The sequence below is a fragment of the Neolamprologus multifasciatus genome, chromosome 20, assembly GCF_963576455.1.
Source record: "Neolamprologus multifasciatus chromosome 20, fNeoMul1.2, whole genome shotgun sequence".
Taxonomy (NCBI): Eukaryota; Metazoa; Chordata; class Actinopteri; order Cichliformes; family Cichlidae; genus Neolamprologus; species Neolamprologus multifasciatus.
This window is the reverse complement of record NC_140458.1, coordinates 6,707,624-6,734,914: the sequence shown is the minus strand read 5'-3', so window position 1 is coordinate 6,734,914 and position 27,291 is coordinate 6,707,624. Positions and strand designations below refer to the sequence as shown.

The window sequence follows — 27,291 nt, the reverse complement described above, 5'->3', positions numbered from 1 at the left end:
CTTTATTTATTATTATTTTATACACTCACCAGTCACTTTATTATCAACTGCTCAATGTTTGTTCGCAAATATCTAATCAACCAATCACACAGCGATATGACAGCTGGGTGGCATCTACTTCCTCCCCCAACCCGCCACGATTCTATTTTTCCTGCAACATTCAGACGGGAGGGTCAGAATTTCGAGCAAACAACATGAAAACATGGATCCATCCTGAGCTGTGTCAACGGCTCAGGCTGACACAAACCAGGTGCTGGTGGTTTGTTTGTATCCACAGCCTACATGATTTCTGACGGCTGTTTAGGCCAGGAAAACCCATCATATCACAAAGCTCTGAGGTTTTTCAGCACCTTACTGAATTTGACACCTACCCAAATTGCTGATACGGTACCATTCCCCATTATTGTGTTCTGTTATCCCTACTAATGAGAAGTACCAACATAGCTGTGAAAACACTTTGTGCCCATTAAATTGTTTTACAGAGCACTTACTAACTGTTCATAGGCTCCAGGCTCAAGCCTAAATCTCAGGAGGTACAAGTATAAGCACATTTACTCAAGTACTGAACTTCAATTCAATTCAGTTTTATTTATACACGACCAAATTACAACAACAGTTACCTCATGGCGCTTTATATTGTTAGGTAGATCCTACAATAATACATACAGAGAAAACCCAACTATGAGCAAGCACTTTGGCGACAGTGGGAAGGAAAAACTCCCTTTTAACGGGAAGAAACTTCCAGCATAGCCAGGCTCTGGGAGGGGCGGGGCCATCTGCTGCAACCGGTTAGGGTGAGAGAATTTGTGCACAATTTCAAGTTTATTGACTTTACTGTTTCACTATTACACTTTTACCTGTTTTACACACACTTCTATTCCATTGCATTTTAAGAGCCAAAGTACTGCAGTACTTTCAATTTGACAGCTGTATTTTAAAGCTACTTTAAGTTTAGAAGCTACACTACACTAAAGAAAGGAAATAAGGCTTTTTAACACATTGACATGTGACACGTTCTAAGGAAGCATCAGATTCTCACAGGTTAACTATGAACTTTCTGAACTCCTCAGATGTTTTTCTTTAAATAACTGCAATAAAATAAACAATGCAAGACCTGTCTAGAGTTGCTTTAAAAAAAAAAATAGCATAATTTTTCCCCTTCCATTAATCATCTTGCAGCCCCTCACATTTTATGTTGTCTCCCTTTGGAGGATGCCAGCTCTGAGTATTTCTGAGCTTTTATTAGTCGCTTGAAACCTCCCAACTTCAACCACCTGCTGGTATTAATAAATGCACAAACACTCTCCTTACAAGTGTATTTTAGTGATGATAAGTTTCCCCTTTTTGGGGAGCTATCAGAGGCTTATCTGAATTCTTCTTCCATGACTAGCTTTTTCACATAAAGCCACATGGCGCCATCTTGTGGGCGACTTTGTAAATGATCCGTGCACAACAGAAGGGTTTTTTTTTTGAAAAAGAAAAAAATACACTTGCCACAGGAAATTTCTCTCCACTTTCTTTTTAAATAAACTGAATCAGAAAGAGCCATCCTAAACAAACATTTGAGCAACAGTTAAAAGCTTTCATCATAGGACAGCCTTGAGCTAAAAGGTTATGAGAGTGCAATATGCCAGTGCTTAGTGGAACATAATGAATCCTGAATGATGTTTTGCCCTTTGATCACATCGCAGGCCTCAATGGTGCAATTAAGGCAGTAATTAATAATAGATTATAACTCCACACTGAGTGGCAGGTAGCACGAGAAGCACGCTCAAATTGATTTAGCAAAATGAGGGAAAAAGGAGGCTAAAACTGTAATTACATCAATCAAAAAGTGTGATTGAACAAAACCTCTGGGGCATAGAAAGACACACACACACAATTTTACAGCCGCTGGCCTGTTTGTGCCCTCGCCTGCCAGCTCCAGACAGGCAGTGTATTCCAGATTAGATCAAACTCCAGGTTGCCCATTTCGTTTCTAAAAGCAGCCATTCGGCACATTGTTACCATGACGACACTCCCAGTCTGGTCTGCTGTCTGCCAGCATAAAAATAGACAAGAGGTTGAGGTTCAGTTCAGGACTTGCCGAGATGATTGCGGACAACAGACAATGAGGGGGAAACAGAGTATGATTAGACCACCGTCGTCAGGCTGCTGCAGCACTTGACACCAACACATTAATCAAAGTTTGATGATGATGATGATGCGGCAACAAGCTGCAGCAACTTCGTGGTTTATTTTATGAAGTGTGCGCAAGACTCATGAATCATAGCTTGATCTGCTGTGGCAGGAGTTAACCAGGGGCAAAGTCAGAGGGGTGGGGACAGCGGTGGTACTGGCCAACTCTAAAGGATCATCTTCAACTGGATATAAAAGATGGATCTCAAAAATGAAGCCAGTGTGGAAGCGGTGACTGCTGTGGTTGCAAACATAGTCATTATAAAACTATGGATGTACCCACTGTTCAGAGTAGTTCCATTATGAAACCCTAGTGTGAGCATTATCGCTATCATTATCTTGATGTTTTGAAAGCAGACGTGATGTCTGAGAGTGGGTCTGACTGACAAACCAAGGACACCGCACACTCATTGGCTAATTACTTGTGACTGACAAGTCGTTAGCTGATTGATCATATGCTAAATAATCCTTCCCTTTGACTGTAATAATGACAATGTCTTTCATAATGAACTTCATATTCTACTCAATGAGACGGGAAACTAGTGATTGGATGATAGATTAGTGATTAAAACAATCAGAATAGGGTTTATTAAGGTCACAGAACAAGGGAGCCGGGGGCTGTTTTCTCTTCGATTTCCAGTCTCTTGCCCTCCTGCAGTTTTAAGCCTCTTTACCTTTCAGATGCATCCATCTTTTACCAAAAGTAGGGCTGTTGTAGAAGACTATGGGAACATGTCCTTGTGCTCTCTTGATCCATGCACTCAGTATCCTCCTTCCTGATGGGTTTATGGACTCAGCCGTGATTTTCAAGTCTTACTGAATACGACATCATGTTTATTTTGTACCTTATGGTCCTCATTAGTCACCATTGGGCAGCATTACAAAGTAAGTTCAGCATACCCAGTATATCTTTTGCTTATCTGGCTTAATTTACCATAACATCAGTAATCAGGCTAAGCACTCACATGAAAGTGGTTATAAACTCAAAAAGATAAGATTTTTGCAGTATGTTGCCAGTCACAAACATGGACACGTCTGCTGACAGCAGAAAAGAATCTCTTTCAAATGAAGAGAAGACTGTAATACTAGCAATATAAAAAGGTTAAAACACATAAAACAGGTTTAAAACAGCACATTTGCTGCAGCCAATGCAGCGATGTGAGACAGGCAGAGTAGCCTGGAAGACTGGAACAGTGCTCTGTAAATAAAATCTGTTTAAAACCAGAGAGAAAAGCTGGTACGAAAAACAAAAAGGATACAGTGTGTCATTAAGGCACAAGAAGATCTGACTGCAGCTCCATTTTCATTTATAATTTAGACTTCAATTATAAATGGATGTGTCGTTGTGATGAGGATGTGGTGTTTAATGTCAGATGTAACCCTGCCTGTGTCGGGTAGACTGAGGGCATATAAAGAATAAATAAAAATGTCATTCAAACCATTAAGTAGGCTGACTTGCAAATTTTATATAAGGTCAACAAGTAGCAAGGCTTAGGTACCTTTAGCCAGGATTATATATCTAATTTAAGGCTTATACAATTATAAAAATTGATTTAAACTTGGAGAGGGGAATGAGACAGGCTTAAGATAAAGCAGAACTAACTTTATTTAATCAGGAAGTAACATTGAAACCAAATCTCTTTGAAGCCATATAACTCAAAGCATCTAATAAAGGCATAAACAGTATAAAATACAGACTCTACATCATAATATATAATATAAAAATAGCCTTAAGATAAAACAATAATGACTTCTAAGATGAAACACTGACAGGTCACTGTGGTTCCCTGGTCATGAACCCAGCGTTTTTGTTTCTTGTTTCTTTTGTGATAGTTGTAATAGTTCATTTATATTTTGCTTGGTGTATTTTATTATATCTTCCAGAAGTCTATGTTTGAGACCTACATTTTAGGTTCTTTTTGGATTGGATTTCTGGATTTTTTAGTTTCATACACTGTGGTGTTGCCTGCCTAAGATCTGTGTTATCTCACTCACTATTTCCACTGTGTCCTCTGATTTTTGTATTCCCTGGTTTGCTCCAACCAGATTCTGCCAGATTCTTCCAGACAGTTAACCATGACAGTTTTTAAATTTAACAATAAATAAAGGCATATTTGGGTTTGGGTCTTTCTGTGAGTTATCCCATGCATAGTGAGAAAATTCAGATTCCCCACATCTCTGACAACCCTGGGAACATCGTAAAGCAACCATTTAGAGGAGCATAGCTGGTAATTATTGGCACTGAGAAAAAGAGAAATGCGAAGCGACCTAGTAAACCTAATCATAAAGAATTAAATGGTGAATCAAGGACTTTACATTTGTAATAAAATGCAGAGATGAGAAGTTTATCAACATAATCATTCACAGATCTTATATTCAGACACATTCTGGGTTAGACTTGTATTGTGAGTGATGTATGGTTTTCATCCAATGTCTTTCAAACACTGGATGCTCCAACACTCCAAGTCCACTTCTGTGTCATGGCTGGTTTCAAAAAAGTAGATGAGCAAGGTAAAATTTGATGCTTCACCAGCAATCAAAGAGACACAAAAGAATAACACCTAACACTACAAAGAGCAGAGAGATGCAACACAGCTAAAACGAGACATACATGGACTGCAAAAAGATGTTTTAAATGCATCTTTTTCATATACTGTGGGCTCTCATAACCCCTTATGTGACCCCACCTCTGCATTCGTACATTTCTAAACTCAGCTTTGGGGTCAAAGGTTGTATGTTAGAGTCATGCATGGATGCTCCTGCAGTGAAAATAATCTGTTTGCCCACATCAGAGAAATGCAATCTCCTTCAAAGGTGCAATGCAGCGTTATTGACTAATCACAGCTGTCAGGCTGGGAACAGAGCTCCACTCTCAAACCAATAAGTTAGATCATCCCAGGGGACCAGTGAAGCCATAAATGTCTAAATCTTGCTTAATGGAGCAAATGTACCAATACAAACTTTTTTCTTTTTCCCTTTCTTTTTTTTCTTTATATCTTAACTTTCCATCTGCCGGCACAATCTGTTTTAATGTCCTCACTTTTCTTCTGCTTTTTCCTCTTTTTATGCTTTTGTGTGGTTCTGTTCTTTTACATATTTCACTTATTTTGTTACTAAGCCGTCGCTATAGGTCCTACCAGAGCAGCATTTTGTGTTTCTTAGATAAACTACTTATATCGCACTTCTTTTAGAAACAGCATTCCATTTCTGAGTCAGACTCTGCTCCATGTTGACATGATTGCATCACATAATGTCTGCAGATTTGTCAGCTGCATACTCATGCTGTGACTCTCCCCACCAACCGCATCCCCAAGATGTCCCACTGACTTCAGATCTGGTGAGTGGTGAGCCATGTTCATGAAACCGGTTTGACTTTTGCTTTATGGCTTGGTGCATTATCCTTGCTTGAAGATGGTAAGCCGGCCACACAGTCAGCAACAATACTGAAAAAAACACTGGCATTCACACTGTGACCGTCAGTAATAAGAGGACCAAAATGTGCCAAAACAACATTCCCAACAACATGCCTGGACTGTTGAGACAAAGCCAGGCTTGTCAGTGGAATCATGCTGCTCATGTCAAATTCTGATCATCTGCAGCCTCAGTGAAATAAATTGAGATTCATCAGATGTTTTTTCCTGTCTTCAAATGTCCAGTTTTACTGATCCTGTGCCCACTGCAGGCTCGGATTTCTGTTCTTGGCTGACACGGCCTTCTGCTGTTGTAGTCCATCTGCCTCAATGTGTTGTTTCACTCTGAGTTGCTTTTCTGCTCACCAGGGCTGCACAGAGTGGTTACCGAGTTACCATAGTCTCTCTGTTGGCTCCAAACACTCTCATTTAACTCTAGAGACTGTTGTGAAAATCCCAGCAGATCAGCAGTGTTTAAACCAGCCTGTCTGGCACCGCCAATTACGCCCCAGTCACCGAGCTCACATTTTTTCCCGTTCTGATGTTTGATGTGAGCATTAACCGGAGCACCTGACCTGTGTGTGTGGGATTTTATCCATTGTAGTACCGCCGCATTCTAATCTGACTGGATAATCGCATGAATATGCAGGTGTGCAGGTGTTAGCTAAGCTGCATTTTTTTGGCTTTTTTTCACAGCAGATGTTTCATAGCAGGGGAAGCACAGGTGTAACCGATTGCACCGAAAAACAACTGTGCTGTGTAGTTGAGGTAATTACAGGGTCGTGGTATTGTTCATGCTGGTTCACTGTCATGGCTTAGTGGGATGTTTGTTGGAAATGAGCCATCGCTACCAAATCTGTTCCTGCTATGACAGTCAAAAAGCCCGCTGTGTACTGAAAAGGCTTCAATTAAAATATGGTGATGTGGTCATGTTTTCACACATGCTGCAATTATGATTAATGATGGAGAAGTATACGTGCAGCGTATTTCATAATGTAACAGCACATATGCAGCATCACAATCAACAGATGTCCATGGGCAATGTTTCTGGGCTAAATCTGGCTGAGTGAGAAAAGTCTTTTGTTTTCACACTGGTATAAAATATCTTTTTCAATTTTCTCTCAAACATTTGAAGAGGCTGAATGTTGGAGAGCTTAATCATGCAGGAGGGGCTAAGTGTACAACAATAGGCGCTTTGTGCATTTGACGCCTCCAAAATGTCAGGTTTTGGGTATGTTATAGATGGAAGGATGTGCTGCAGATATTACATCTCTAGGCTAGAAGGAGGAAGTGACTGCTGCCTCTGATACCTGGACTTAGATAAGCAACACAAAATGGATAAATACCAATTTATTATTTCTGCTGTTTAGTGTAAAACATGCCTAAATGGTACACAGCCATTATCAGATCAGTTGGGTGTGTTGTGGCCTGCTAATAGTACTGATTTCTGACTAGTTATTACTGATACTCATGTTTTCTAGTTCTGACTTCATATATTGGCACTAATCATTCTTGTACTTCCTTTCAGTTTGGTAATATTATTACATTTTCATTTCTGTCTTGAGTTTATCATTCCAGTCTCCCCAGTGTCAGTTTGTATTGTGTTCAGTTTGAGTTTTCTTGTCTCTGTATTTCGTCTGCTGGTCTTATTTTCTGTTTTACTCGGGTTAATCAGTTCCCATCCCTGTGACTGTCTTGAATGTTCTCATTTCCTCCCCAGCTGTCTCTGCTTGCCTAATCTACCCTTTGTGTATAAATAGTCCTGTCTTATTCTTGGTCACTAGTGTGCCATGTCTGTGCTCCTTGTGGGTAGCTGGAATTAGTTTTTGTTTTTTTTCATCAGCATAAAAAAAAATATGATTCATTTTTCTGTCTTTTTCCTTTTTTTAAAACCTGTTTTAGTTTCCAAGTCTCTGTGCTCTGCACTCCGAAGGAGGCTTTATTATTCTCAAGGCAAAATTTCACTTGGAGTCAGTGTAGCTGTAGGTGATCTAGACATCCAAGACAAACGCAGCCATTGTTTCCAAAATTATTGTTATTATTTTAGAATATTGACATTTTAATCACTGTAATGTAATGGATTCTTTTTTTAAACTTTCCAGTTTCAACAAAATGTATGAATTGAATGTTTGAATGTCTGTCAAAGTTTTCATTTCATGGGCAAGTTTATGATTGGTGGGAGGAATGCTGTGCATGAGTATCATGTCGTATAAGTGACTACCTTACTTGATGATGACTGATGATTACTCCCACTAAAGTAATCCATTGCATTACAGTTTTACCAGTGGACAAAAGTAACGTGGTAGAGTTTGTTTGCAAAGAAACAAACACTCTGCTTTTACCTTCTTGCACATGTTGGTTGGATATGCAGCTGGAGCAGCTGGATAGTGTAGTGGTAAGACTACACACCTTTGGAGCGGGAGTTGCAAGTGATTCCCACCCGGTATCCAGTAAGAGTCCTAGCTAGGCCCCCGTGCTAAAACCAAGCCCAGGAATGGCATGGCTACGTCTGCAGCCTGTCCGCAGCTCGGACATAGAGCATTTCACTACATGTACCCTGTATGATTGTGTATGTGACAAATTTGTTGGTTATATTTCATTAGTCCTATTTACTTCCTGAGTTTATTTACCTTTTGTTGCGACACAGTTTCCTGATACCGAGTCTCTCCAGGTACAGTCATCTCCAGTAATGTGTGTTAGAGTGACAGCTTTAGTTTAAATCTAGCTTTGTGCCATTTCTGAGCTGTAGCGTTGGCATCTTTGTCCCTCTCAACACAGCTCACAGTTGCTTCTTCAAAATGCTAAGAAGATCGTCTTAGCAGCAACAGAAAGTTAATATCACCCAACAGGGGATTGGATTGGCTGATTCCATTATTCAGCTGCATGTCAAGTAGTTGCAGGAGACAGAAACCTTAAAGGTGTCAGAAACTGAAAAAGAAGCTAAAAGCTGTTTACTGAGTGCTAAACTTACAAAGTATGATAAAGTTTCTTTGAGTAAAAAAGTAATCGGAGTAGAGCAGCACTTGTATCGAGTTCTGTTTGTTCTGTATTACTTACATGTCTCAGGGAGTGTGTACAACAAGTACAAAGTGAGTGCAGCACATTCACTTTTTTGGGGATAGAGAGGGGTAAGAGGCACAAGGCTCCTCCCTGAGAGTTTGTGAAAACATTCCAGCAAAGTGAGAGCGGTCAAATAATCGGAAACTCTCCGAGTGGCCTCTTACTCTTTCTATGCCTCTCACCTTTTTGCATGTGCAGCTGAAACGCATTCTTCTACTGCACGCCACATATGAGCGTTGATGGGTTGTTTGACACCGAGGACAACTCTGCAGAGGCAAACATCACCCCGAAGAATCCTCTAAAACTTGGAGAAAGAAAGAAACTCAGCTGTTCCATTGATCGGCTTACAATGAAGCTGCTGTTTGCCCTCCTCATTTCCACTGCCTGGACTTTCACTGGTGCCCAGTATTACTACCAGGGGCTGATGGATTATCTGGAGAACAGATTGTTGGCTATTGAGGTAAGAATCGACTCTCCTTTAAGTGACTTGTGCTTTAAATGGCAGCTCAGATCTCTGTGTAGTCATAAAAACATCATAAACAACAGTTCACTGCCTCCTCCTCTTCTTTTGATTTGAATTTAATGCCTTTCCTAATGCAAAGCAATTAATGCGATGTCTGCCCAGCTCATCAGCTCTACAGCAGCCTCTGGGGGGGAACATCATTTGATGCATGCAGCCCTCTCCTTCTCTGTCCAACAATATTATATTTTCTTCAGGGCTTAAGACAGTGACACACCAGTAATGAGTACAAGCCCGACCTTTGTGGCTGTGGCATCAAACATCCCAACAGCCTAACTGAGAAATGTGTTCTTCAGAGGTAGAATGAAGCTGCAGTAAACAAAGAGCCTCGAGGAAAGAATCGAATTACCGAGTGTTCAATATTGTTTTTCTTTATAGTGGCTCTCATGAGGCTACATGTTATATCAATGCCATGAAAGTATGTGCAAGTCAAACACTTATGTTGACTTGAGGATTAAATGTCTGCTCACCTAAGGGAGTAATTTAAATAATTCCTTTATTCTTTCGGTTTACATTTACAGAGTCAAACTGTGTGGCTCCGTTGCAACGATGCCATCCTTAAAACTGTTATAAGCGTGAAATAAATAAATTTAAAGTTAAATCCCACTCACTTCCCCCCTGCGGTTTTTTTCCTCCAGTCTCAATTCCAATATACTGGCTCAACCTTTGCATTGATATGAACACGGCAATTCATCAGCAAGCTTTCATTGAACTTTCATTTCCATTTGTCCACAGGCTCACGGCATGTAAAGGAGGCAGGAAGCAAGGGAGCCATCAGTTATTACATCTCAGTCTAAATAACTCACCTGTCACTCTCACTGTGTCAGTCATGTGCTGAGAAATACAGTGCTCCTTTCTATTTAGTTTAGGCAATAATTGATTGATTGAAACAGGAAAATCTTACCCTCCCACAATGTTTATACTGGGAAACACGACCGAGTCTTGGGCTATAAATGCATTATCCTTACCAATGTGAAAAATACTAATATACTAGTTTCTAAAGTTTACTTGCTTACATTCTAGTGAATGTAGGTCAATTTGATCTTGACCTACATTCACCAGCCACTTTTTTAGTCCTCCACGCTGCTATACCCGCTACAAAATGCCTTGTGTAGATGAGTCAGTGAAACAGACTGATCAGCCATCTATCCTCTTATCTATCCTCATACATCCTCTATATTACACAAGGGCGTAACCATCGCTATCCTTGCATCTGTCCATTACTAGCCATTTCCCACTCAAGTTTCTGTGTTTCTTTTCCTTCTGACCAGATGCTGCTTTCTGCACCATCGTTTCATCGTCCAGCTCATAAACACACCACACTGTGTTTATGAGCTGAAAGAAACAATTTCCTTGTTACTGAAACCAATTCTAAAGGGCGATTTCACTAACTCGTCTACACAAGGCATTTTATGGAGGCTATAGCAGGTATGCCTCGAGACCACTGTATTCTCCACATTCGGACTTTTTTTCCACTTTATTCTCAAAGTGATTGATAACATATTTCTTCTTAATGTGGCACGAACACAAAGTGCTGGAAACATTCCTCTGAGAATTTAGTCCATATTGACATGCTACTGACATCTGTCCAGCACATCCCTGAGGCGTACTGTTGGATTGAGATCTGGTGACTATGGAGGCCATTTGAGTACAGTGTACTTATTGTCATGTTCAAGAAACCAGTTTGAGATTTTTCGAGTTTGAGACATGGTGTGTTATCCTGCTGGAATGAGTCATCAGAGGATGGATACACTGTGATCATAAAGGCATAGGGTGGTCAGCAACAATACTCAGGTAGGCTGTGGCATTTAAAGAACTTGTATTAAGGGGTGTAAGTGTGCCAAGAAGATATCCTCCAGACCATTATCTATGCTTTCACATTATTCATGCCACATTTGCAGCAGAACTTGAGACTCATCTGACAAGGCAAAACTTTTCCAAGCTGCCATTCAAGTTTTGGTGTCAGTTGCAGCTGACTGTCCTCGTACTTCTTTCTTGCTTGGGGTTTGTTGTAGATGAACATTAGAACCAGGTATATACCTCAACTCATTATTCATCTGTCAGCTTGCTGTCAGTTATAACTGTAGAAATGCACGGATGTTGTGATTTACCGGTATCTTCCAATATTTACAGTCTCAAGTGTGATGAATTCGATAGCTCACTGTAAGCAAGCCTTAGGTTTATGATTGTAACGGTTCATACGTATTCTGCATAGCAATTTAATACTATCTGTTTAATTGTGCCTTTTATTGAGGCAGTGTTATTTAGTTCCATTTTAAGCTTAAAATAGTCAACATGCTAACTTTACTCATACCAAAGATGGACATTTAGGTTATAAACCTGAGACTTGCCTGAACTCAGTGGAGTGTTTCCAGTTTTGGTCTCTGACTGGTGAACCACAATGAGAAATGTCATGCTGGTAGGATACATATTGGGCTTTTGTAGACTAATTAGGGGGATTGAAAATTGAAATTACATATACACGGACTCTTTTCAAGTAACTAACCATTACAAAGCAACGTGGCAAATAGAGAAAAATAGAGCCAGATCTGCAGCAGCTAGAAAGTCAAACTAAAGGTGGCACAGAGGACATGAGCCTGCAGGCTGAATGTGGTTTGAATGGTCATTTTATTTGTATTCTTTCACCGATTTAACCCTTTGTGTTCAATATGTAACCAAAATTACAAAACAATACAGCATTTTAAACCCATACACCAAAAAACAAAAACATGGTTACTTCTGTTTCCTTAAAAAGTCCTACCACTTCTTCAATGGGAAAAATAATAAAAGCCCTTAAGAGTTTAAGGTGAGTGACTAAATTATTTTAGAGATCTTGCCAGTCAAACCCACATCGGGAGCAAAAATTACTTCTGCTAACTTTTCCTTCTTGTTCATGTCATGACATATAAATGTATTCTGTATCATGTTTCCTGGCATTTATTTCCTGCAAGTTACTCTTCAAAGATCATTTATCTTGTGGAACACATCCACTTTCAAAGCCAAAATCTCTTCCTCCTACATCTCTTCTATAGATGCAGTTGTGTGTCCAATTTGCATTCAATCTGCAGCAGGTTGCATCCGCATACAATAAAAAATAAATCACAAAATGACAATGCTATATACTTCAGAAAACAATAGGCCAGAAAAAAATGTTTTACTGATTAAGTTCTAATTGAATTTTATTATTCGGTTTAAATTTAATTAACTGCACAGCCCTACAAACACTGGAAGAAAACTGCATAAAGTGATTTGCAAATGAAACCCACAGATATTCTTCCACCATGCTTTTATTCTGAAGGTATTTTCTTAAACTTCCACTCCATAACAGCACAGAGAGTTTGTTATCAAACCTGTCCAAATGTAGACTGGTTTTCAAAGGGCACCAAGGCAGAATTGGCTCTAACAATGCAGTCCTGGGCACAGATACTGTGCTGGTGTAAAATAAGTAACAGTAGCACTCAAAATAACTGGGTTTAATTTTCTAGAGGAAATTAGTGTTTGCAAAGATACTATAAAGATGGACAACATCAAAGCTTCCTGGAATTAAAACCAAAACATCAAAGAAATTTACTCTGAAACCACACAGAGTGAGATCATCAAACAGACTCAAAATTTAACATCAGCAGCAGAAAATGGACAGGATACATCATTTATACTTTTGTCAGGGCAGGAATTTTATTTTGTATCAAACTGATGACCTCAGCGTTTGCTACAGTGTAAACACAGTTTTTTTCCTTGTCATCTGGTTTGAATAAAAAAGAGAAAAAAAACACATTTTCCAATACATTTTTACACTTGTGTTGCTTTCTGCACGTCTGACAGGACCGCATGCAGCTGTGGCATGAGCAATCCCATCGGTACCACACAGAGATGAAGGATTTCAAAAAGCTGACTGCCGAAGCCATGGATGGACTAAAGAATCACCACAGCATGCTCTTCAAAGACTTGGAAGGAGCAGCTGCTCGAGTGGACCGCGTGGAACAAGAGATGGATTACGTGGAAACCCAGATGTCCCCTCGGGCCTGCACGAACAGAGCAGATAAGGTAGTGGAGCAGGAGGCCTGGGAGCTGGAGGGAAGCAGAGGTGAGGAAGAGGAAGAAGAAGAGTGGGAGGAGCTGCAGTCTACAGTCTCTGGTGAGCTGCAGCAAAAATGCCCTCTTCAGGTCTTTGATCTTTTATTTTAATTCACAGTGAAGGAATGACACAGTCAGATCCTTTGGGATGTATATATTTAGAGCTACACATCTACAGGACCGGGCTCCACACCATTCCTTCTGCAGAGAGAGTCTCGGAGAAGCCATGCCACTGGAAAATGGGAAACAAACACGGCACTGTTACAAGTCATTTAGCAGAGTGCTTTGAGTCACTGTGCAGTCATGTTTTCCAGTAGAATTCTGGCTTTATGCAACTCATTTATTTCCGCAGAGCTACTCCCCTGTTTGCACTGTTTGAGCGCAGCGTTTGTCATTATAATCATCACGTCCCAAGGCGAACTGCTGCACGGTGCTGCAATACAACTGCTGCACTGAGTCATTAACTCAGGTAATACTAGCTTGGTTAAAGCATGATGTAAAAAGTTGTGAAATCAGTTTTTAATTCCTACTCCACGTTGGCAGATTTAAGAGAATGTGGCACATTAAGCCGAAGATGTATAATTTTTGCACTTAAATGGTTCCAAAAACTAAAATCCCCCAATGATAGATCATTAAATTGCTCTGGTGCCATTTACTCTCCTTGCAAGGCAAATGAAAAAAGTATTGATTTCTTTATTTTACTGGCTGACTTTACAAGCCGATCAATAACACATTAATTCAAGGATTAGGCTGTAATATCATGAACCCTTTGCTTAGGCTCATAATGATGGTCATACACAGTATTCTCAAAATCAAAATCAAGTCTGTGATTGAACAACAGCCTTCTATATTAGCTTTTGTGTGCAATCTGTTCATGGAGGGAAGGACAGAAAGTGGCCTGAGGTCAGTGACATTATTCTCATGTTCGCCGGAATGATCTCTGCACACAGTTCTCCATTGTGAACGTCTGTGAAGTGACCCAGAATGAACTTTACTGCATTGTAGAGACCCGGTTCAGCTTCTGCAAGCACAATGCTGGCACACATGCCATTGGGGCTTCCGTTTTGTGTATATTTTGGCAAAAGAACGATATTAGTCTTCTTTCTCTTCATGCTGCCCTTGTGCTGCACTCGTATGAGTCTGAGCCCAATTCCCCGACTGGTTTGAATTTGCCTTTAATTTAGAGAGCCAGATAGAAATGACCCCAGGCTGCTGGATGGAAGGCTGCAAATACACAGTTCAGTTGAAGAGTTGCACTTTACTGAAACATGCTAATGAAACTAAATAGGAAAAAATATGTTTAAATTATGTTTTTATTAATTCCACTGTTTGTTTGTTTTTTTACATTTCTATATCTTTATACAATTCTGTAATGTTTGTTTTGACATGAGGTTTAGATGCAACTCTTTCCAGCTGTTTTGCAGTTTGATCTGTTTTATTTCCCTTTAACCAGATAATCAGTCACATGGTTTACAGTAAGAAAAGCAATTACAATACACAGCAAGTGGCACATTAATGAGGGTCGAATAAATAAATAGCTCAAGCTTACATCCAGCAGCTCACTTGTGAAACAAATGGACTAAGCAAACTTGTGATTTTCACGTTACAGTCTCAGTGTTTCTTGGAGCAACTGAACAAAAGCGTTGTTCTGGTGGCAGACAACGCAGACATGCCATGTAAACGTATAAACAGTCTATGTTGTAGGCTCTGCATAGATTCATGTATAAGGCTAAGTAATCTCTTATAATCAGTCTATGCTGTTAACAGAGTAACAGTGACAGTAATGTTGTTGTCACAGGTGTAAATTATGGAGGAGTTATCACTACATCTTTAGTTTACAGCTTTTGTTATTGTGTTATTGCTTTTGCTATTATTATTATTATTTGTTGTTGTTTTTTTTAATTAAACTATCAGAGGGTGTTTTTTTCTGTGGTAGTAAAATTGTAGAGGAACAGTATGATGGGCACTGCAGTAAAGGTTATTAAATGTTATATTTTGTATTAGGTACTTTTTATCTGAAATGATATTTCAGATAACCTGAGATAGTTACAGCTTATCATATTAACATTTCAGGTTTCTGGCATTTTCAAACAAGAGGTTTGTTGTTGCTTTTTCCTCCCTTCTAGAGGAAATTTGGGGGTTTGTTGGGCAGGTCTGGGATATTTACTGGAAATGGAAATGACCTGCAGCACTAACAAAAATAATGTCTGCTATTATTAACTGACTGGCAAATATGATCTGCAACTGGAGCAGCTGACTAGATGGATGTACTGGTCAGTTAAAAATATATGTACATAATTTAAAGTATATGCAGTATATGAATAGTCCATGAATTTAAAATAAGTGAACATAACCAGTGGCTCTTTCCATTTCACCAATATCCTCTTCTGCGTGTTTTTTCTCTCGCTGCAGACTGTGTGGAAATAATTTCTGTCATCCGATCAGTGAAAATCATGAAGCGAGTGGGCAGTCCCAAGGGCATGTGGACCAGAGACCCGAGATCCTCCAAGGTTTACATTTTTAATGGCACATCAGGAGACACCATCTACCAATTCAAATCTGTACTTGACTTTTCACGCTCCCTGGGAGTCACAGGCAGCAGAAGCATCAGGCTTCCCTCTGAATGGAGCGGCTCTGGTAGCGCTGTTTACAATGGCTATTTGTATTACATAAAGCAGGAGGCTGAAGCAGATATGCAGGTGGTTAAATATGACCTTCTGAGTGGCTCAGTGACAGAAACTGCCATGTTCCCTGTGGAGGGTCGTGCCACGGTGTACAACCTCAATCCAGAGACTGTTGCAGACCTTGCAGCAGATGATGGGGGTCTCTGGCTCTTGTATGCCCCCAGTGACAGTGAACCAACCATCAGCCTAGCAAAGATGGACGCTGCCACTCTTGATATAGAGCAGATCTGGGACACTCGATGCCCACGGGAAAATGCAGAGGCGGCTTTTGTAGCGTGCGGGACTGTCTATGTCGTTTACAACACCCGTCTGGCCAGTCGCTCGCGGGTTCAGTGTGTCTTTGACGTCAACGACATGGTGCTCAGTGAAGAGGCTCCACTCATCTACTTCCCCAGGAGGTACGGGGCCCACGCTAGTCTGAAATACAACCCTGAGGAGAAGCAGCTTTACGGCTGGGATGACGGCTACCAAATTATTTATAGACTGACCATGAAGAGGAAACTCCTGGCTTGACAGCAGAGAAGTGGTGTCATATTTTCAAAGACATATAAAAAAATAGGAACAGGGAATTTATATAGCCTATCCACCTTTTCCCTATTCATGTGATACTTTGTTTCTGCAATAGTTAAACCACATAACATCCCTTTCTTCTCAGAACTTTAAGGGTTCTTTTTAAATTATAGCCTTTTTACACTTTGACTAGAAAGCTAAGATTTGCATAAATTTAGATTTTTCTCATTTCTAAAGTGTGTTTTTATATAAATATGAATGTTTTCACAGAAAATAAATGATAAGATGACATGCTAATTACTGGCCTTTGGCTGTGGTTTCACATTTTAACTGAAAGGAAGGTTATCTGAACAATTAAAGAGTGCACCTTTGAAGTAAACAAAAACCTCTGTCTCCACCAAGAGAACCTATTCCTCTTATAAGTGTGGTGTCTGGTCTTAGTATCAAGTCAACAACTTAGAATTTCTCACTGTCTTCGAGATGCGTTGGAAATGACTGTGTGAACTTCTGCAAAAACAAAACAAAAGGAGGTCCAGTGTAACCTCTACCAGGCAAAGCTGACACATTTTAAGGAATCCACACAACTGACATTTTTAATAGTTTCCATCATATTTCTGTGTGCATAAAATCTAAGCTGAGACATGTAATACCTTCAGTGTGTCCTGGGTGTATTCTGGGGGCTCATGCCTGGAATAGCTTATTAGGAGTTGCCCAGGAGGCATCCCACCCAGTCAGATACTAAAACCGCCTCAGCTTCACAGCGATGATTCATATCATGAAGAATATCATCTACCGCTGCCATTTCCAGTTTAATAAAACGCACAGATTCAGCAAGCGCAGGCTTCACAATCTTTGTCAGGGTAATGAGAAACTAGTTCATCAGTTGTTTTGCTAATACACACCTTAATCTTCATCGATATATTTAATCCCCAATTGATGTCATACAGTGCTAAAGACTTTTAATTCAACTTGGATTTCTTTAAATTCTTCTATTGTCATGCCTGTTTTTTTTCCGAGCTCAATGCTTTACTTTTGATTTTTAGATTTTAATATTTTAATCAAATTGGCTATTAACACATAGTTTTATGTGCAGTGAGGTAATACTGTTATTTGATTGTAAAAAAATTCCTCTGTCACTGGTCAATTGGCCAATTCGTGGTAAATATGATGATCACTGTATTAATTTATTACTCGTCCTCACCAGAAAAATGAAGATGTCCAGCAAGATGCAGGAGACTGTCAACATACATAAAAGAATAATAGATGCGCAGCATAAACCAGTAAGACTCTAATCTTGTCATTTTGCTTTAAACAGTAGAACATTGAGGGATTTTTTTAATTTCTGTTTTTTGGTGTAGGGGGAGTCGTGTTGTCTGTGCGCCTTTCTGTCACCAGTTTTTTAATAAAATTCGAAGTTCTTAGGTAGCCCATTCTTCTGTTTGTGATGTTTGCTGGTGGCTGGAAAGCAGCTAATATGTGAATTAATATCTGGTGGTAATTTTGACTTACACCCAAACTAGAAATAAAAAGTTTAAGACAGGCAGTAGTGTTATAATCTGTCTGATGTTCAGAAATACAATTTAATGCTGAACCATTTTATGTGCTTAGTTAAGACTAATTCGAGCGCCAGCTAATCAAACATAGTTTTTCTTTAAACACCCCAGTGCTGCCAGCAGCCAATCAAAACCCATTATGTAATTATCCAGAGAGTGGGATAATTGCTTATACAGTTTAACATCTCAATAAAGGGGAAGCTGATTATTGTCTCTTGCAATCACCCTATTTTACTCAAAAAGGGTTTGCTCATGCTAACTGATAATGGAAGCTCAGTTAGGTGAGCTCTGAGTGTTTGGTAGTTGTTGCTACGATGCTCATGTGAGCAAAGATGCTCCCCAGATGTCACGTGCTGAAACAACATGTATGCATGAACCTTCAGTCCTCCAGATCAGTGCGTTTTAAATCAAGCTACCTTTAGTATGTCCCATTTTTTAAGCAGGTCATTCTGGATATTTGCTTTGGCAAATGTCGAATTACACGCGACACTTCCCCCAAAGCTCTCCTGGGATCAAACCAAAGATCTTTTGCTCTTGAAGTAAATGTGTAAACCACTGCACCACTGCAGCCACTACTGAAACACACTTTAAGTAACAACGATAAACTAATATGCTTATGTTTTTAGACTTCTGGCATCAGCTAAGTAAAACTATCAGTAACAGTTCTCATGAAAATGCTAAAGAACACCTCAGAGGGTGATCTGAAGAAGTGGCCTGTAACAAACTCGCAATAACAGATTCAGTTAGTGTAGCGTGAAGAGGTTATTATTTCTCTGCTCTGTTTCTGCTCTTAGAAAAATGCTATTGTGGATTCTTGAATAATACGTGCTCAACTGTTGCAATGTGGAGTGTTAATAAGCAGAACACTTCCTTTATAACAAAAGAAAAATCAATGAAGTAGCCAAACATGCTGGTGAGCATTATTGGAGGCCTTTTCTTGAGGTCACCTTCCCACTACTTGGTGAAAACCTGATCATATTGACCCCTTATAACTCAGTTTTTACACTCTCACGAACACGAATCCAGTAGAATCAATAACTGAAGGCTCATTATTCCTGCAATGCAACATGGATAACAGCCTTCCAAATTCACATAAAGGAAATACAATATATACAGATCTTAGCTTGTATCGTAAATAAAAAATGACATAAAACAAACAAAACCATGAAAATGCCATTCAGTTTATTAGAGCCTGTCAAGTCCTAACTGCTGTGTGCTGTGTGTGCGTCCACCCCTCATTTAATTCGGCCATTAGATTCAGTCGGCATCCCATTTCCTCCGTGCTCAGTCCCGCTTGTTAAGCCGCTGGCTGTGTTGTCATTATATGGTGTGTTTGCCAGAAAATTCTCAGCACAGAGCCTATTTTGCAGAAGTCTTTTAATCAAAGAAAAGAAAATCATGTCACAGAACTGATAACACATCACGCCCCATGGGAGAAAAAAAGACAACAAGCAATTTTCTGATGTGGATTTTCAGACTTGTTAAGACAAAAAGAAGGCGGTGGAAATACTGTATGCCGTTTCAGTTTTTTACACAATGGTTCACTCAGCGTTTGAATCTCCATAATGATCTAAATTCTAAAAGGAACCCATAATAGACATTTGTCTGAACTAACATTTTCTCAAACATTTCTATTGTTACAAATACAAAATGCCCGATAAAAAATTGGAAATTCATTGCTATCGTAACAGTTGGAAGGGATATGAGATCATATCAAGAAACATTTACAATATTAGGCAAAGAAGGAAGGTCTTTAAACAGTCCATAAACGGAGGCAATTGATTTAACAGATTTTATCTACTATGAAAACACACCACATTGTTAGACCATCATAAAGTACGTTTTATAAAAGAACAGAAACTACATTATAATATTTCAACACATGTTTCAGATTTTACATTTAAATAAGATATTAGAAATCGATGAATATTGGCGTTAGTCTACAGAGGAATTTCACCATTGAAAACTGCGTGGATGAGAGCAAATTTCAAACATCTGTGAAAGGGGAGTTGATGCTATGATGGATTACGCCAAGCACAAACAATAATGCACTGACTCACTCTCATGGTAACAAGTGTCAATTAGAGAAATGCCACTGCTCTATAGATACTGACCTGTCCACCCATCAGCTGCCCCCGCTCTGTCATCCCAGCCTCTTACAGAAATACAGCAGTATTAAACTGCTCTCTCTGGGTAAACTTCCCATGAAGGAAATGACTAAAACAGGCCCTACTCGGTCTGCTGAATCCATCTGCTCATGTTTTGATATCTGGACCCAACTTTTCAATGACATTTTCACAGACTCTGTGATAAACAGCATGTTCATTGTACAGCAACCTGCAGTTTAAGTATTCCTTTCCCAGAGAGGTCTAGACGGTTGCGTGCCATTGCCAAGACATTGTTAAATATGAGATTAAATTTGCTGTAGGCTGATGTTATAACACAAAATTACTATTTAATAAATGGTCCTCATGTCAGAATTTTTTTTTTATCTGTACAAGCCCTACCAAATATAATCTTTAAATGTTGTCTGTCAGCCTCCCTGCTTAACATTTACTCTGCATATTATCATGTCTGGGCTAAATGTCCTGATTTTAACTCCAGAAATAAATGTTTATTCTGGTTACAAAGCTAAAAAAAATCCCTAATTATACAATATTAGTATAGTTTTAGTTAAATTTTGTTTTTGTTTTCAAAGAGTTGTGTATAAGCATGCAGCAGGTAGGTAGAAAACCACAGAATATCTTTATTAACAAGGGTAACTTGTAGTAATTAAAAATAAGAATATAGTTGCCAGAAAAAAACAGTAAAATAAGTGACTATTTTTCACAAATCAAAGTTTTGCTGGATAGCTAGCGCAAAAAAAGTATATTGTGCGGGGTGTCCAAATTCATAGGCTGTATCCTCCTGAGGACTTGGCCTTCGCGGTCCACGTGGGCCAGGTCCTCCTTAGGCCGGGTAGACCGGAAGTGAGCGGCTGTGAAATTGAACGGTCTAGCCTTCAGTTTTGCGTCACCAGCTGTCTCGGTGGAGTTTAATAAACTTGGCCGTCTGCTCCTTTCTATCTAAAATATAACAAGACAATGACGTAAATTCTCGATCATTCACACTTCTGCTTAATCAGTTTTCCGTTTGACGTTTATTCAGCTGTGTGAACACTATATCCTTAATCTCAGCCAAACTGATTTACTCAGGAACAAATAAAACAGTAAAAAAAAAGCCAAACAATAACATTTTAAAGTTATCTAAGCGACACATATATAATGTTTAACCTGAGTAGCGAAAGACCGCGGGGGGGTTTGAAAATGATGTGCGGGGAGTTTGCTGTTATTGCCCCGGCTAGCTATCGAGCTGGTGGGTAACAGACGCCTCCGAAAATGTCGGCGCACTTTTACAGATATGCGATATCTTGATAAACCAAGCAGATATTTGAAGTTTACACACCCATATTCTCGCCTGAAAATATCTTAAAAGTTTATTTTGTGACCCAGAAAGATTAATAACAGTAATGTTAAAACTTAGTAGCTGCCGCCATTGTTGAAAACTGGAATTGGCTGGGTCACACTATGAATTCTGGGACATGGTGGGCCAGGAAGGACACGCCCGACCCATTCTTCAAATTCGGGGAATATGAGGACGCAATTGTCGGCTGCATTTGGAGGAGTCTACGAATTTAAACAGCCTTTGTCGCGTCGCTGTGACGTAATCGGCCTACAAATGCGGCCTCAGGAGGATGCAGCCTATTAATTTGGACACCCTCTATATGTATAGCTTTTTTCCTTTCTGCTGTAAAAGGCTGATGGAGTTTTGTCGTCACCACACCTGGTGGGCAGGTGGTGTGGACATCTAAGTCTGTTTATGCGATGACTCAAGAATCACATGACGTAGGAGCTTCAAATTGATATCATACATGCATGTACAAAACATCGAATTTCGGGGACCTTGACCTTGGAGTCAAGTTTTCTGAAAATCTTGTGAATGCGGTAATTCAAGAAGGAAACCTGGGATTTTCTGATTGATACCATCTACAAAAAATCTTGGATGAGTTGGAATCTCAGTGGCCTCGGCGTAAAGGTCCATGACGAAATATTTTCAGTTAAAAAACTGCTTTTCATCTTAATAAGTGTCAAACTTGATCATAAGAGAGCAGTCAAGGCCATGCCGGCAACCAGCTAGGAACCATGAAATGGCTTGTATTCATTTTATGTGATACTGCAATTTGTGCTTCATTTTGCTTCATCTGCCCTGAATAAAAAATAAATAAATAAATAAAAACCTGCCTGCTGCAGCATACTATTCATCTTAGGTGTTTTTACAAATGCACTGAAAGGTCTGGGTGCTGACTTTTTCTAACTATTACATGATGGAGAATCTGTAAAAGCTCCAATATTTGTTGCATTAGATGATCTTTGACCTGTCAGCTCCTCAGTACAAAGTCTGATAATTGATTGTGCTAATTTGAGAGTAATGCAGCTAACAGTCCGGAAGTTTCTGAATGGTTGTAATGTCTCCTGCATGATCTGTCTAGTCAGCCCCTTTGTCTAAACCAAAAGGTATAATTTCTGGGAGTGACAGAACTTCAGATTATGTCATAATGTGTGATCCATATGAGAAAGGACAGCTTGGATAATTTCCTGATTTGGTTCTCCTGACATTGTTTAAGTACTTGTGAGAAAACTAATTCTTAAGTCACAGAAATCAGGGCTGAAGAATTTTAAGAGTTAACGTTTGGGGATTAAACAATAGACTGTAAATAAAAGATGAACGTAGCCTCCTTGTTTGAAAAGTGAAGCCAATATGGAAAGTGCCTTAAGCAAGTTTTCTTCCAATAAATAGTAGAGGCTGACTCATCAGGTTGCAAGTCTACAGGAAGAAAAACTTTTCTGCTCATGGAGTCTCAGTAAACCCCAAATTTGCCACTAGCATTTAAAACAATAAAGCAGAATGTGCTTTATGTTGGCCTAGGCTATGATTGATGAGCAGTATTTGGGTCATTACTCCAAAGTAATACATTACACATTTCTCATTACTTTCCTCATAAGTAATGTAGTACATCACATAATTACTCATTTGGGAAATTAACTGGTTACACTACTTGCTAAATTAATTTTGTTTTCCTTTAATAATCAGCTAACTATATAAACCCAAAGCTATAATGCACAAACTGACACAAATCCCTGTCTCACTGAGGACAAACATATCAGATCTGCCTTTTAGTGTCACATACAAACACAGAACCTACAATGTGCTTTCTTTGCTAGCTTTTGCATTAGCATGCTATCTGTGCAGATGCCTGCAAAGAGCCAATGCTGTGTGAGCAGTACAATGTGGCTGTTTCTATTCTAGATGTAGTTTGCACTTTGCCACTGCGCTCTTGTTCTTTCGTGCAATAAAAATAAAAGGAATATCCAAAGTTCCACTCTGTAAATGATGTAGACCATTCTGAAATTATCCTTCCAAATCAGCTGATTGTTGTGTAAATATACATTTAAAAAGCCATGTTTGATTTGTTTTTGTTTTTTTAATTCTACAGAAAACGCTTTGGAATGTAAGTAATGACAAAATTGTAACTGTAATGTAAGTACTGAATTTAGTACAAGAATATGTTACATTACTGTGATATTGAAAAATGCTATACTAATATATAATAATATTATATAACGTGTTACTTTGGAACGTGGTACACCCAACACTACCGATGAGTCCCTATGAGAGTGGAGTGTTCCTCGGTTTCTCAGCATCATCAACCCCTCTCTCAACACATAGGGCTCCATAACACCAACATGGTAATGGTAAAAAGGGGCAGTTTAAAGCTTCACAACAGGACTTTATTAACCAAAGGGTCATATCACGTTGGCTGCAGACATCTTTTATATACAGTCTATGAGCTTAACATAATTGGATATTAAAAAAAAACGAGTTCATAACTTGTTCAATTAAGTGCTTAATTAAACTTACACAAATTTAGTATCCATTGTATGTAAGGGTTATGAGGGAGCTTGACTGAAATTGCATCATTGTCACTTGTGCAGCATTGCAGCTGCTAGTGTGTTAAGTCAGTACGATAAAGCAATGCAATAATCCGTTCAAAATTGTAACTCGGTATGATGTCTGGAGTAAAAGGCAGTTGTATCAAACATATCAAAGGTGTATATTCCATAGATACGCAGACTGCATCCATCATCTTTTATCCAACTAAAACTTGAGTTACTGTAAAGAGAGCCAATAATTACCAGGGACCAATCAAATTAATAATACTGATACAGATCAAACATTTTCTCACATCAAATATCCTCCAAATGCCACATATTACAGATCCAGCCTAATTTATCCCTGTAAATGAATCCAGCAGTATAATTAGACAGCATAAACATCAAGAAAGTTGAATGTTTCTAATGTTTTTTTTTTCATTTAATATTTTAAATCCTTACCACCAACAAGGCTACATAAATAAAGTCATTTTTTTTAATCTAGCCTTATCATTATATTTCTCTTCTGTTTTTTCTGTTTAGATAAAACATACATATGGTAACCAGCAGATGCCTGTACATAAAGCTATACACATCCACCAAAATCAGATGAAAAAAAAAACCCATAAAAAAACACAATATGTGACAAAAGTGTTTCTGAAAGATGTTTTTCTCTGAAAGAAAACATGAGCGTTGGTATGAGTTTTCACCTGGAAGAGAGGGTGAGATTGCAACATCAAACAGAGAAAGAGGTAAGGGCGTGTAAAGTGTGCTCGCATTTTCACTGTTTATGGAAACCTTTGCAGTTCCCTCTGTGAAAACGTTTGTGTGTCAAAATAATATTTTGTCTTTTAAAATCTGGCTGTGCCTTTTTTGTGGTAATTTAACCTCCTACCTCTTACGCTGAAAATGGACAAAGACCCGAAAAACATATGCAATGCAGCCAATTTGCTCTGCTGTGAAGCCCAATAATCCTGCAGCTTTTTCTTCTTTGTCATGTAAAATGTCTGCTTTTGAAAACACACCAAAGCTGCAGTTTGTCAGGCTGACAATATATTAGTTTCAGTCTGATCCAGCCTCTCTTCAGTAAGATGGAGATCTGATAGTTGCTTCTGTTAGTGATGAAACTGGAAGTACAGCAAACTCAGCTGGAGCATCACAAACAATAACGAATGGTGGAGTGGTTTTATATGTAATATTTCCAAAATGCTACACTCAGCATCATTTATTCTTATACAGCTGTAGAGTTTTGAAAAAGCTTCAGATCTCTTAAGGTCTTCTCCTTTTCTGCTGAGGTCATGTCCTCAGCTTCCCTCTGTGAAACCTCCACTGCTTTCAAGGAGTGATATCCGACTGAGCTTTTTAATTTTTTTCCATCAAACGTCTCTGCAGTGCAATGTTGAATCTTCAGTGTTTAAAAAGTCTCCTGTGAGGACACCGGAATCAGCTCGTCTCAGCTCAGACGGCTCAGTATCTGCAGACTGCATGTCCGCCAAATGACTTCGGGCCATCAAAACACCCACATTTGAAATTGAGGACCCTAAATTTTAACCCGAAAACAGAGTTGGTTTTACACAACTAACTGACTGACGGTAGTCCGAGATCAGTTCTTGGGAGTGCTCTGGGACTAGACTCGAGGAAGGGAGAAACAGAGGGAGAAAGCGGGAGAGGAACACACGCTGGGGTTGTATTTCTCCTCAATCAGACAGACAGGAAGTGGTTTAGCAGGAGGACGGAAACCCCCTTCTGGGCTGCTGGGTCACAGGTGGCTCTGCTCAGGGACTGGCTGGGGGCCTGGGTGAAGGGCAGGAGCCCTGGCTGTCAAAGCTGGCTGTCCTCGCCTTCCACTACAGGGCACACAGACACAAGGCAGTGATTTATGGCACATATGTCGCTTTGCTCACTTTCAATATCGGCCAAACAAAGGTGTCAAATCAGTGTGTCAGAACATTCAGTAAGTGACAAAAAAGTAGCATGAAACCTCAACACTAAACATACAAAATCTCATCATTGTTTCTTCTTCTGTGCCTTAAAATGTTGAGTTTAAAGCAAAGAAAGCTGCCTAATCACCTGCACCTTATTCCGCAGAACTTTCTTTTATTTTCATTTTCTTGGAGCTATTTTCCTGAACACTTTCTTTAATGATGCAAAATGTAATAGAGACACATCTAGCTGTAAAAAGCCTTTTGACTTGGCTGCAATTATAATAGAAATAAAGAAAGCCACAGTTATTATCTTTAGTGCTGGCTTGTGTATAATGAAATTTGCCTTTAAATATCCATCAAGTTTTGGAACGGCAATTTCTATAACGCAGAATTAAGAACTGAATTTGCTGCCATGGGTTCAGCAATGCTCTCACTACTTCCTAAACTTACCATGGTTTTTAAATTTGCTTCATGTGTATTCTGATTGATAATTACTTTGTAGCTGCATTTGCATTGAAAGTGGACGTGGTATGTGTTTCCTCTGTTCTTTTTCTTATATGCTCATCAGCCAATTGATTAGGTACACCTTTCTAGTACTGGGTTGGATATCCTTTTGCCTTCCATCACCTACAAATAGGTAATGGAAACCTTCAGAGATTTAAAATGATAGCATGACACAGTTGCTTAATACACTTTCTTGGTGTCACATTATTATTACGCTCAAGAAACCAAACTGAGATGATTTAAGCATGGCGTGTTATCCTACGTAAGTAACCATCAGAAGATGGGTAAACTGTGGTCATAGGGGCATAGACATGGTCAGCAGCAATACTTAAATTAGCTGTCAGGTTTAAAAAATTTATAATCTGTTAGTTGGAGCCCCAAAATGTGCCAAGAAAATCTCCCCACTCTATTACACCACCAGCAGTAGCCTGAACTGCTGATACAATGCAGGTTGCTGTTTACACCAAATTCTGATCCTACCATCTGAATTTTGCAACAGAAATCGAGACTCACCAGAGCAAGCAACATTTTCCCGAATCTTCTTATCCAATTTTGGTGAGCCTGCATAAACTGCAGCCTCACTTTCCTATTCTTAGCTGCCAGGATTGGATGAAATGCAGAGTTTGTTCTAGATTAAGAACCAGCACAAGCCTGGTGGGAAAGCTTTAGTAGAGATGTTATTTGAGTTACTGTTGCCTTCCTCTCCGCTTAAAGCAGTTTGGCCAGGCAGCTCTGACCTCTGGCATAAACAAAGCATTTCTGCCCAGAGAATTACCGCTCACTGGATGTTTTCTCTTTTTCTGAGCATTCTCTATAAACTCTACAGATGGTTGTGAGGGAAAAATGCCAGTAGATCAGCATTTTGTGAAATGCTCAGACCAACCAGTCTGGCACCATCATACAA

At 39.3% G+C, this 27,291-nt stretch overlaps 2 protein-coding genes across 2 annotated transcripts in view; one reads left to right on the top strand and one right to left on the bottom strand.

Moving 5' to 3' along the window:
• Nucleotides 1–8,509: 8,509 nt before the first annotated feature.
• olfml3a (olfactomedin-like 3a) lies at nt 8,510–24,643 on the top strand. Its single transcript, XM_085145422.1, has 3 exons — nt 8,510–9,108; nt 12,991–13,303; nt 15,655–24,643. Exons 1-3 carry the CDS (start codon nt 8,878–8,880, stop codon nt 16,437–16,439), a joined length of 1,329 nt encoding a protein of 442 aa, XP_085001548.1. The 5' UTR covers nt 8,510–8,877; the 3' UTR covers nt 16,440–24,643.
• Nucleotides 22,200–27,291, bottom strand: part of syt6a (synaptotagmin VIa) — an 81,384-nt gene continuing 76,292 nt past the window's right edge. Inside the window, exon 7 of the mRNA XM_085145421.1 lies at nt 22,200–25,805. Within this exon, the coding sequence (XP_085001547.1) occupies nt 25,734–25,805 (72 nt within the window). The 3' untranslated portion in view covers nt 22,200–25,733. The remainder of the gene's footprint in view (nt 25,806–27,291) is intronic.

What these genes read in the sequence shown, in the direction of transcription:
- olfml3a (XM_085145422.1), top strand. Translation starts at nt 8,878, where the DNA reads ATGAGCGTTGATGGGTTGTTTGACACCGAGGACAACTCTGCAGAGGCA. An exon ending in ACAGATTGTTGGCTATTGAG is followed by an intron (nt 9,109 to 12,990) that starts GTAAGAATCGAC and finishes CACGTCTGACAG; the next exon opens with GACCGCATGCAGCTGTGGCA. An exon ending in GCTGCAGTCTACAGTCTCTG is followed by an intron (nt 13,304 to 15,654) that starts GTGAGCTGCAGC and finishes CTCTCGCTGCAG; the next exon opens with ACTGTGTGGAAATAATTTCT.